Source organism: Lepidochelys kempii, chromosome 11 (assembly GCF_965140285.1).
Source record: "Lepidochelys kempii isolate rLepKem1 chromosome 11, rLepKem1.hap1, whole genome shotgun sequence".
Classification (NCBI taxonomy): Eukaryota; Metazoa; Chordata; order Testudines; family Cheloniidae; genus Lepidochelys; species Lepidochelys kempii.
In genome coordinates, this window is record NC_136390.1 from 13,642,172 (window position 1) to 13,654,869 (window position 12,698).

Below are 12,698 nucleotides of genomic sequence, written 5' to 3' on the forward strand. Positions count from 1 at the left end.
AAGTCCACAGACTGTGTTCCAGCTCAAACAAATCCCAGCAGGCATGCAGAGTGAAGCTGAATCAAGGCTGCATCACATCCACTGTAAATAGGCAAAGACAGACTATAAATTCAGAGAAGGCAAAGGAAGAACACCCGTTTTCACCTCCAAATGAAGCGACTGGGACTGTGCACTGTGGACGAAAAACGTGAAAGCCTGGCCCCACACAGGATCTTTACTGAAGTTGCAGGTCTGTAGAAAGAGAAGAGGATTGTGGTATTTTAGCTTTTTGTTCTTGTCCAAGTGTTTATTAGGACTTATACACAGACATAGGACAATGATGTAGGATTGGAAATCCCTCTACTGTGGTTGTTTTATCCAAAAGATGCTACATCCAAGCTATAAAGACAGTGCAATTCCCAAGTCAGACAAGTGCACAGAAACAAGGTCACTGGCTGGCAAAGCCAGAACAAGTTCTGCAGAACATGTAAGTGCCAAGACAGGTCAGTCGGGTTATAATCGGCTCTGACTAGTGTTCCCACGACCTGCATCATAAGGATTCTTCTCTGCCTTTCAAAATAAAAAGGAAACTAGTTGCTTCCAAATGGAAGCACACAGAGTACAGGAAGCGGCTTCCAGTCAGTCACCAGCTCTGAATTCCACTAGGTACAGCAGGTAGAAATGAAGGATACAGAGGCTGAAGCAGAGATTCTCAGGCTGGAATGCACAGAAGCCCACCCAGTGGTCTGTATGTGATGTTGCAGGTTCTAACCCCTTGTGTGTGACTATTTCAGAAGCAAAGAGAGCTGCCTCTGCCAACCCCAGAGTACTGCCAGAAGGGCTCGCTGGCTGGGGATGGGAGCACCAAGGACCTACGAGAAGGGAGAATTAGTTGCGGGGAGAGGGGCGGAAGACAACTGAAGTGAGAACCTAGGAAGGGGCTGCAGGCATCTGAAGGGGCAAGGATTAGGGTAAAACCAAATTTCTTTGGGGGCGGGGGGTGGATGGAACGGGCATAACGGGAGAATATTTGAGTTTCAGTGCAGGCAAATTGAGCTTGTGTGCATGGGGAATAGGATTCACTCCAATTTGTCTGGGAGGTGAGAGAAATGTATTTGTAATAAAAGTGACTGTAGGGTAGCAAGTCGAATGGGGTTAATGGGAGGGAAGGACTGACTTGAGCAGGTATTTATTATGTTTGTCAGGATGAGAACTGATTAACTGAGGAAAAGAAACTCCTTGCAAGTGGATTTTTATTGTAAAGAGGAAAATGATCCAGGAGGGGAGTGGGAAGAGATTCATTTTAATTTGGCTGAGGGTGAAGGAAAAAAAAACTGTGATGGGAATTTGTTTTAGATATAATTGGGAGGAGAATTTATTCTGATGACAGGGGCAGATACCAGCCTGACACCAGAGGGAAGGGATGTAGTCCATGCGATGACCACACTACAGAGACGCGAGCCACATGATGAAAAAGTTTGGCAAGCCACTGTGTTCTGGAAACAAGCTTGTATTGGCCCACGTGACCTGCCTGTCAATCACCACATAAAATGTGTCTGTACAGCAGATGCTAAAAACAAATTGCTACCTCTAAATTCAAGCTTTACTTGAAATACAAACCTAAAGCCATGCTTGAAGTAGTGCAGTCCTTCTATATGTAATCTATATGCCATAAAGCTGTTTTCATGTATATAACTGATGGATCACTTTCACTAGTTACTTTTTCTGAAAGTCAGCTAAGCATCAAAATAGCTTCATGTAAAAAGTAATGTTTTAAGACAAACCAAAGGATTCAACAGCCTCTCACCTTGCTTTTCTGAATTTTGTTACCCACTGTGAGCTGGACGTAGGAGGAAGGGTCTTGGTCCATCTTCTGTTTCCCCATTTTTTAATAGAAGGGGAGAAGACAGTTATTAGTCATTTTCAGCCAGCAATACAAAGCCATTTCTGCTTTAGCTAATCTGCAATATTCAGCTGGGAGGAAAAAAAGCAACCCTAACTTGACGTTTAACTTTCAAGCTGAGATTTGGGCAACCTATTTCCATTAAAATTAATAGGAAATAAGCAGCCAGATCTCCTAAATCCCACTCTAAATATTTAACAGAAAACTCTTCGCTATTTTGGGGTTTCCCCCCTAAAGAGGATGGTTACCAACAAGTAGCCTGGCCACCTCCTTGCACCAGATACTGCTCAGATATTTTTGCACCACCTTATCCAACTTTGTCAGTTCAGCATGAACTGAGTAGCTGTCTGCATGGGAAGGCGCATATGCAGTAAGGAATGAAAAATGGTACAAAAGTGTCAGCCAAATCATGTGCTAGTTTGAACATAAACGTAAGTTACATTCTGGACCATTTTTAAGTAACTTTTAAGTATTGGATTTGCATGGCTTGCTGCTACAACTTAAAAACTATATTTTGATCTTCCGCTGTCCAAGTTTCAGATTTAAGCCAAACTGTTGTGCATTCTGGATATAAATAGATGGCAGCTATTAATGTAGAAGTGGGGAGAAAAATAAAAACAGATAAAGATTCTTCCCCTCAGCAAAGATTCCCACATTCATAAGCTACCCACAATTCACTGAAGCTCAGGCCCCAGCATAGGGATTTTCCTAGAATCTGGATTCATTGTGTACGCAGCTAGAGGGCCAGCCCTTGAAACTTCATGACAAGATGCACTTACCCATCCTCGGAAGGAACTATCCTCTATTGGGAAACGCTGAGCCCCCAGCAGCAGCCTCCAGCAAAGAGAGGAAAAAACCCACAGGCCCCCATGGGCTATCGTTTCTCACTCAAAAAGCCTACAGTGGTACTATTAAGGAAACAATATATCCCTCACATCAACAACCTCTCCCTGATGCTGAGGAACACCCATAGGATCCTGTTTGGACTCCTATTGAAAGGCTGTGCAAGATTTCCCTACTTGTTGTAGTATAGGTCAGTGTTTCGCAACCTTTTTGTTATCAGGAACCAGCTTGCTGCCTTCCCTGTGTCCACAGACAGGTCATTGAGCAACTCTGGTATAGGTAATAAACAAACATAGGAAAAAAGGGATCTACTGCCCACTGTTGAATGACCAAAATAAGATGGGTGGGTGGAGAAGATAGATAGGACTCAATTCTCCTTTCCCCAAGTGTATGACAACAACAAAAATAGCCTCGGAGTGATCCTGAAGGCGAGCAAGATTGAATCCAACGGGCACAGTAATGTAGAAATCTTATTGTCTATGTTGTGTAATTCAGCACACCTCAGGTCAACCGATCAGAAATGGGATTAACTCAAGATCCTGTGGGATGGATATACAGTTGGTTTGAAAGAAGAGTAAGCGGGTATAGCTGGAGACGTGTCCTGGTCTGATTACAGAAAGCCAAGAGAGGTAGGTGCTTTACAGACACACAACAACATTTGAAGAGTACAGGGAATAAGTGGAAGGGAAAAGAAGGAGGAGCTCAATACGGTAGGGTAGCTAAGAGAATACTAAGAGAAAGGGGTTGTACTAGATTTTAAAGCAGACAGGAAGTCAGTGACCATTTCTGAGAAAAAAAAAGATGACTGTTAACCCATTTTGGAAGGATGGGCATTTGCAGAGATTGAACTGCAAGGACACCATAAGACTAGCCTTACAGCTGTGAAGATGAGGATAGGAATTAGTCCAATGGCTGGGTTCTCTTATTGTGTAAGATGGTGGGGTTGGGTTTTTTTTGGTAAGAATGTAGTTGAGTATTCTATTGTTTCACATTCCCTCACTTACAGAGAGTCAAAATGAAATCACAGAAAAGCAGCAGGCTGTATCCATTGATGGAGCTAATGGAGTTATACCAGGGCTGGCTCTGTCCACTGATGTAGAGAACAATGGTTATTCAGACTCCAATTAAGGAGATGGTTGAAATGTTTTCCTTTAGTGGAAACCAGCCCAACCTGTTAAATATTGTGTAATGCAGCATGTGTTTTTATGGGGTGTTGAGAAAATATATGCATTTACCTTGAGGTATTTCTGGTTTAACTTCTTTGCACCATATTCACCATTTGAGTATTCAAAGTGATTTTTCTGTATCAGTGGAGAATATATTTTACAATAGTTAGTGCTACTTTTTAAAAAACATTAGAAGCATAGGCTGCTTGTTACTTCTGTACTTACTGGAAGGTTGCAAGCACTGTCCAAATAGACGATTAACAATGCTGTGGCTAGACCATTCTTATCCTGTGAAGATCAGCAAACAAAAACAAAAAACTTATCAGGGACAAAGCCATGGTAGAACGCAAATGCATAGGGTACCTACTAAGACATGAGTTGCTAGACTGAAACAAACAACTTTTCAACTTGCTCCTAAAAACTGGCATTTAGGGGCATGCAACTCAACGTCTAACTGTTCAAAAAGGATTGAGGTCACACGAGCGGAAACCACAGCATTGTACGTGCCAATCCTGCTCCCACTCAAATGCAGTTTTGTCACTGAAGTTAATGGGAGCAAGATGGTTTCACATACAGTTAGATCTGCACCCCAAAAGCAGAGTGGAAGTGAGGAGAATTATGAATCTGGGTGCACAAATTATGTTCCAGAACATATTTGTTTCAAGACAAGTGGCGTTCAGGTCAGATGACTGTAGCCTGATGAAATTAGTGACTAGGGAGAAACTGGATGTGGCCAACAGCCAAATACAACTGGAGTGACTTGTATCACTCATTCATTGCCATGTCATCAAGGTTTAGATTAACCTAAGGACATTATATGACTCCAGGGCCAGCAAGGTTCTGTTCTCCATGTTTGAACATTATCAATTTGAGGTCCACATTATCTAGATGTCTTTCCTTGTCAGATTTGCCATGTGCACATCTAAATATATTAGGCACAAAATATACACATTAGTGAGATAACATGATCAAGTCAATCCAGTCAGTGGTGATGGAAGTTTTAAGATGCGTAGCATGTCTCTAATTACAATTGTAATATCATTTTAACACAATTTAAAATGAAGTTGAAAGGTTCAAAGTGACTCAACTTCTCAAAAAACGTATAGTGAAAGTGTGGCCAATTAGGGTTTAGTCTTAAACGTCACGACCTCAGTGCTATGCAATTCCTTTACTAGAGAACTGAGCCCCTCATTCAGCAAGGCACGTAAGCATGTGCTTTGCTTTATACTTGGGCATGTCCATCTCTATTGGTTGAATTGTGGCAAGAGGGAACACTTAAAGAGAGTGATGCAAACTAGCCCACTGAAAAAAAAAAAAAAGAGTACTACTACAGTGTTCTATAGCCACAGCCCCAAACTAGTTTCACTGTTGGAAGTTGGTTTACGCTATGTGCAGGGGCTCAGATATATTGGTGATTTGGGGGTGGCAGAAGGAAGCGGGGAGAAGAGAGAGATTATTGGGTCACTGCTGTCAAATGCAACACTTCTTTTTAAAAAGTAAGAAGGGTTGCATCTTTTTCCTTATTTTAACCTAATCCGGAATTAGATGAGCTCTCTTGAGGTAAACAAATTCAGTCTAGGGGAAAGTTCATATCTAAGCTCTGTCAAACAAATATAAACTCCAGATAGATTACTTCTGTTTCATAGTTGGGTCATATTACTCTGCAAAGGAGCCTATCAGACTGATCTATAATGTCGGAATACCTGAAACAAATAAAACTCACCTCATGTAGTTTTTCTTGGTCAGTTACTAATGAAAGCCACTCGAGCTTTAAATGCAAGTGTCCACTTGCAGTCTTACTTAAGGGAAACCACTAAGTGAAGAGAATAAAAAACAACCTGAGAACTGTTTGCAGAAAGACACATTCTGTGTTGCAATCATACTGTGAATTATGTACAAGTGCCAATTTAAATTGCACTTTGAACTTGAATTTATGCATAAACTGACCTAATTAAGTGTATTTAGAAACAAAGACTTGAAACATTAACACATTGAATAAGATACTGATCATCATATGGAATTAACAATACCAATAAGGACTGGAAACTGGTGGCAGCAATCTCTGCATTGTGCTGGATTCCAGAACAAAAAAGTGTCATAGTATAATTTATTGTTTCTTTGCCTAGGAAGAAATTTTGAACTAAGATTTATTTAGATAATTGTACAAACAAACATTCAGGACACACTCTGCATATGCAACACAAATGCAAAATAGCACTTGAGTTTGTACTGTGCTGGCAGGAGTTGCCAGTTTAACTGAAAAGCCATTCCTTTGGGTATTTCAAGTTTTATGAGCAACAGTAACCAGCTGTCACTTCTCTTTCCTGTAATAAAACTATTAAAATAACTAACAAGTCGCAAGTGTGCAGAAACATCACTGAATGTGCAAGATCCATATTAGAACATTTGGAAACAGACCAAATTTTTACCTCATCAACAATTCTGTCATTCATTACATCAGCAAGGTTTATAAGTAAGCTGCAAGACAAAAAGTGAACATGTGACAATATCCATTACTACATTGTATGTTTTGGTGAACAGCATATTATAATTAATGGACAAGACATGGATTCCATTATAGATCTGTTTCGGGAAATATTCTTGTATGGACAAAAGCTACACGTTACCCTCAGCATGTGTAACTCAACATGCTTGGCTTTTATGAATCTTCTCCCTGTGGAAATGCTTATAAAACACATCTGAAGGGCCCTTTGAATTGCTCAAGTGTTCTTCATTTTAGGAATCACCACTTATTTTAGTCCATTACCGATGTTCCACACAAATTCGAGGGCCCATCACTTTTAGAGCTCAGAGATATTTGCATCACAATCAAATAATTTTTATTTTTTTTAAAGAAGGTGGTTTAGAGACAGTTATTTGGACTAAAGGAATTAATCCCTCAATGTTAAGTTTCCTGCATGAATAAATTTGTGCATCTCTCAGTAGTAATAATTGGGCCTACAAATATACTCTAATTGTTAGCTTAACTGTTAGTGAAAGTTGATAAAATGTCACACTATAACAAATGTTGATGGGAAAAAATGTGAAAATGGGAGACAGACTGAATTATAATGAACAGAAAGGCCTATTTATAGAATTCAAGGACTCTTGAGATCATGCCTGGTAAACAAGAAAAGTGTGGAACTGGAAACCACCACCATCTTTTTCTTTTGACAGGTTTCAGAGTAACAGCCATGTTAGTCTGTATTCGCAAAAAGAAAAGGAGTACTTGTGGCACCTTAGAGACTAACCAATTTATTAGAGCATAAGCTTTCGTGAGCTACAGCTCACTTCATCAGATGCATATCGTGGAAACTGCAGCAGACTTTATATATACACAGAGAATATGAACCAATACCTCCTCCCACCCCACTGTCCTGCTGGTAATAGCTTATCTAAAGTGATCATCAGGTGGGCCATTTCCAGCACAAATCCAGGTTTTCTCACCCTCCACCCCCCCACACAAATTCACTCTCCTGCTGGTGATAGCCCATCCAAAGTGACAACTCTTTACACAATGTGCATGACAATCAAGTTGGGCTATTTCCTGCACAAATCCAGGTTTTCTCACATCCCCCCCACCCCCATACACACACAAACTCACTCTCCTGCTGGTAATAGCTCATCCAAACTGACCACTCTTCAAGTTTAAATCCAAGTTAAACCACAACATCTGGGGCGGGGGGGTAGGAAAAAACAAGAGGAAACAGGCTACCTTGCATAATGACTTAGCCACTCCAAGTCTCTATTTAAGCCTAAATTAATAGTATCCAATTTGCAAATGAATTCCAATTCAGCAGTTTCTCGCTGGAGTCTGGATTTGAAGTTTTTTTGTTTTAAGATAGCGACCTTCATGTCTGTGATTGCGTGACCAGAGAGATTGAAGTGTTCTCCGACTGGTTTATGAATGTTATAATTCTTGACATCTGATTTGTGTCCATTTATTCTTTTACGTAGAGACTGTCCAGTTTGACCAATGTACATGGCAGAGGGGCATTGCTGGCACATGATGGCATATATCACATTGGTGGATGTGCAGGTGGATCAGAGGCTCGTTCACCTGCACATCCACCAATGTGATATATGCCATCATCACTGTGCCAGAGAGAGGAGCCCAGATGACATTGCCACCTCTGCTGGCTCTGGCTAAATACCAACCCACCACCCGAGATGGGAGACTGTCTTTCTGTCTGACAGTGACACACATGGTTCTGTTCCTTCCCCACCTTATTTCTTATCTTACTCCTTTTTCCTCCTGTCTCAGGACAGTCTGGCTTAGCTGGCCATGACTGTATATTTTGCAACACTGCTGTAAACCTGTGACCAGAAAGGCAGCTAACGGCAACCTCCTAAACAGCCGGATGCGAGTTTGCGAGGCCTCAGAGTGGCTAATAAAGGACACGTGCCTTGCCTGCGTTTCTCCAGCAGTGAGAAAGTCAACACCAAAAGACAAAAGAGGTGTCTTCTTTGATATTCTCCCCCCAAACCGTGGGCACGTACCCCCCTCGTTTTGTCTTCTAGGAAATGGGATCGGGCTTTAAACAGCAGTAATGGCTCCAGCCCATGTCAATTAATGTAATATCTGTCCTTTTAGGAAAAAGGAGCATCATTTTTAATACTGTCAAATGGGGGGAGGGGTGGGGTGTTTCTCTACAAACTATCCAGCTAGAGAGAGAACGAATACGCGAACGAATATGGGATGTTAAGAAACCCTTAGCTAATACTTCCCATTTCAAGTGCTTTAATGATTTTTCCTTTTCAGTATCGTCAATAAAAAAAAGTTAAAAAGATTTTTTAATGGTGTTTGTGCCATGGTTGTAAGCAGGTTAAGTTCTGTATACCAAACCCCGAACCTTGTTTCATGTTGGACAGTGACAGGCTTATGTTAATACCTTGAACTCTTTGGGCCATTCATTCCATCAAAATTAATACAAACACCTTATTTTGGGTCTTGGTCGCATGCCATTTTTGGGTGGTGGCAAATTGAGTAGTATGTTTTGAAGTGCTTCATAAATGTAAAGCACCTCTTTTTAAGAAGCCAGCTCTGATATACCTTACTTAGGTAGGTGGGATTTGGTTCTTCTCAATTGTGTTCTGCAAAGCTTCCCCTAATGTGCTGCTATCTAAGAATGCCATGTTGATAATCCTGTCTGTCCACAGGACAGGTACAGCTCATGAAATAGCAATGCAAGTTTGCCCTTCAATCCTGGCATGCAGAGCTCAGGCTCATTTCAGATTCTTGGTCTCTTCTAGGAAGGCAAAAAAACAAAAATCAAGTGCCAACTGCAGTGGTTGTTTTTATGACCGGGACCCCTCTTTGTTAGGAACCTGACAGAGCATCACATTAGTTTCACATACATCAGTGATTGGACAGCTGGGTAGTGTAGGGACTTCATCATCATGATTAGTCTGGGATGGATTAGAACTAGAAACCTAGAGGAGGAAGGCTCCACCCACCAAAGTTATTTTACAAGAAGCAACTACGTTTCTCATAAGGTTTACATCTCCCACTGAGCAACCACCACTGAACTGTCTATGCCTTTATTCTTACAGGGGACTGCTTTTTAAAAATTGATCATGCATGTACTATTGAAAAGAGGGGAAAAAAAATAGGAAATTATGTGTATCACCTGCCCAGAAAGTCATCTTTATCTGGATCTTCATCATACAAGTCCACTTCTAAGTCCTGACCAGGCACTTCATGAACAACAAACTGCAAGGGTGGAAAGAGAAAGAGTCATAGGATTTACAGACAGACAGACACAAACATTCACAGGCCACATTAAAAGACTCAGGCTAGTGACAAGAATGCAGCATTTCTCAGGGTATATTGAGGAAATATATGCGCTAATGCAGGGTCAGTATAAGCATGACGTGTTTGCACCTTGTCTAAAATCCACATACATATAATCCGTTTTCAAGCTGATCTGTTAGTTCAGGGACCAGGGTCAAGTTTGCAGGGCAAACATCTGCTCATTTGATTAAGGGGTTCTGAAGATACTAGTTAACTTGTCATTTCAGTTGGTAACATAAAAATAGCCTAAGTGTATTGGAACAGATAGACTAGGGGAAATCACAGAATCATAGAAATGTAGGGCTGGAAGGGACCTTAAGAAATCATCAAGACCAACCCCCTGCACTGAGGCAGGACCAAGTAAACTTACAGCATCCCTGACAGGTGTTTGCCTAAGATATTCTTTAAAATCTCCAGCGATTGGGATTCCACAACCTCTCTTGGAAACTTATTCCAGAGCTCAACTACCCTTACAGTTAGAAAGGGTTTCACTTTCTAAAATCTCCTCTGCTGCAGATTAAACTCATTGCTTCTTATCCTACCTTCAGCGAACACCAAGAACAACTGATCCTCATCCTCTTTGTAACAGACCTTAACATATTTGAAGATGATTATCAGGGTCTCTCCCCAGTCTTCTTTTCTGAAGACTCAGTATGCCAAAGTTTTTTTGTTTGTTTTTTTTAAACCTTTCCTCATAGGTCAGGTTTTCTAAACCTTTTATTATTTTTTGTTGCTCTCCTAGGACTCTCTCCAATTCGTCCACGTCTCTTTTTAAAACGTGGTGCCCAGATTTGGACATAGCGGAGGCCTCACCAGTGCTAAGCAGAGCAGGACAATTACCTCCCATGTCTTACATACAACACTCCTGTTAATACATTCCAAAATATTTGGGTCTCTCACAACTATCACATTGACTCATTCAATTTGAGAACTACTAGAATCCCCCGATTCTTTTCTACAGGATTGTCATCTAACCAGTTATTCCCCATTTTGTAGTTGTGCATTTGATTTTTCCTTTCTAGGGGGAAGTACTTTGAATTTCCTCTTGTTGATTACAGACCAATTCTCCAATTTATCAAGTTTATTTTATATTCTAATCTAGTCCTCCAAAGTGCTTACAACCCCTCCCAGGTTGGTGTCATCTGCAGATTTTATAAATACAATTTCCACTCCATTGTCCAAGTGATTAATGAAAATATTGGTTAGTACCAGACCCTGGATTGACCCCCACAGGGCCCCACTAGATCTGTCCTCCCAGTATGACAGCAAGCCATTGATAACTACTCTGCATACCATTTTTCAAACAGTTATGCACCCACTTTGTAGTAATTTCATCCAGACCACATTTCTCTAGTTTGCTTAGAAAAATGTCATATGGGACTGTGTCAAAAGCCTTTCTAAAAATCAAGATAAACGCCCCTCTCCCCTCATTTGACATCTACTGCTTCCCCTGATCCAGCAGGCCAAAAGATCAAAGGAGGAAACTTGGTTTGGCATGGTTTGTTCTCGACAAATCCATACGGGCTATTCCTTATAGCCCTATCATCAACATCATCTAGGTTCTTATAAAACTGATTATCAAACAATTTGTTCCATTATCTTTCCAGGTATCAAAGTTAGGCTGACTGGTCTATAGTACCCCAAATCCTCTTTTTAAAGACAGGTACTATGTTTGCCCTTCTCCAGTCCTCTGGGACCTCCCCAGTCCTCCATGAATTCTCAAAGATAATGGAGAATGCTTCAGCTAGTTCGTAAAGTACTCTAGGATGAATTTCATCAGACCCTGCCAACTCGAATACATCTATTTTATCAATAGTCTACCATGTTCTTTCCCTATTTCGGCTTGCATTCCACCTCTCTCACTGATAATGTTAATTGTACTGAGTACGTGGTCATCACTAACCTTTTCAGTGAAGAGAAATAAAATGGGCATTAAACACCTCAGCATTCTTGAGGTCATCAGTTATTAGCTCTCCTTCCTCACTACAACTTTCCTTTGTCTTTTTCTTGCTCCTAACATTAATAAAACCTCTTCTTATTGCCTATGGCTAGTTGTAACCCATTTTGTGCCTTAGCCTCTCTCTTTTTGTCCCTACCTACTTGTGCTACTCTTTTGTACTCAGCCTTAGCAATTTGTCCATGTTTCCAATTTTTTGTAGGATTCCTTTTCAATTTTCAGGTCATTAAAGAGCTCCTGATAGAGCCATATATTGGTCTTACTATTCTTCCCATCTTTTCTTCACATCAGGACAGTTTGCAGTTGTGCCTTTAATACTGTCCCTTGAGAAACTGCCAGCTCTCCTGAACTCCTTTTCCCATGGGACCTTACCTACACGTTTTCCGAGTCTGTTAAAGTCTGTTTTTATGAAGTCCAGTGTCCTTATTTTGCTGCCCTCACTCCTTCCTTGTCTTAGGATCATGAAATCTATCACTTAATGATCACGTTCACTGAAATTGCCTTCCATCTTTAGATTTGCTTCCCATTCCTCCCTGTTGGTCAGAATAAAGGCTAAAATGGCTGTCCCCTTGGTTACTTCCTCTACTTCTGAAAAAAAAAGTGTTTTCCCCAATACCTTCCAAGCACTTATTGAAGGACAGAAGAAAAAAAGTGCCCAAACCAAGTATAATCCACATATAAAGACAAATATTACAACTTCATATGGTTAGAAAGATCAATAGATTCTATACCTCAGACATTTCATTCCAGATGGGATTAAGATTTCGTTGAATGGTCTTGCTTCGGAACTGCACCAAGCCAACTCGAAGAATAGCATAAGGGTCAGACTTCCCCCGGAAGTGGTCTTTCTGGACAAGGTTTTCAGCTTCTAGCAGATGAACCCTGACTACTCCCTGAACAAAACAGGACATTGTAGATCAACATGAAAACACAGGCCTCTTGAGAATCTCAATACATTGCCTCTTAAAATGAGCTATTCCGGGCGTTGATTCCAATCATCATTTAGCAAGACTGCCATGGTATTTTGATACAGAACATTTTACATAACTGAGATGT

The 12,698-nt window shown here is 40.8% G+C and overlaps 2 protein-coding genes across 2 annotated transcripts in view; one reads left to right on the plus strand and one right to left on the minus strand.

Annotated features, from left to right (window-relative positions):
• The window catches only part of CEP70 (centrosomal protein 70), a 40,366-nt gene extending 32,143 nt beyond the window's left edge, over nucleotides 1-8,223 (plus strand). The window contains exon 19 of the transcript XR_012154206.2: nucleotides 8,161-8,223. The gene's annotated coding sequence lies outside the window, so the exon portion shown is untranslated. The remainder of the gene's footprint in view (nucleotides 1-8,160) is intronic.
• ESYT3 (extended synaptotagmin 3) overlaps nucleotides 1-12,698 on the minus strand; it is a 60,056-nt gene that overhangs the window by 9,388 nt on the left and 37,970 nt on the right. The window contains exons 9-16 of the mRNA XM_073305201.2: nucleotides 12,374-12,535; nucleotides 9,522-9,604; nucleotides 6,321-6,369; nucleotides 5,615-5,704; nucleotides 4,117-4,179; nucleotides 3,961-4,026; nucleotides 1,787-1,852; nucleotides 145-231 (exon numbers count right to left, since the gene is read on the minus strand). Coding sequence (XP_073161302.2) covers nucleotides 145-231; nucleotides 1,787-1,852; nucleotides 3,961-4,026; nucleotides 4,117-4,179; nucleotides 5,615-5,704; nucleotides 6,321-6,369; nucleotides 9,522-9,604; nucleotides 12,374-12,535 — 666 coding nt within the window. The remainder of the gene's footprint in view (nucleotides 1-144; nucleotides 232-1,786; nucleotides 1,853-3,960; nucleotides 4,027-4,116; nucleotides 4,180-5,614; nucleotides 5,705-6,320; nucleotides 6,370-9,521; nucleotides 9,605-12,373; nucleotides 12,536-12,698) is intronic.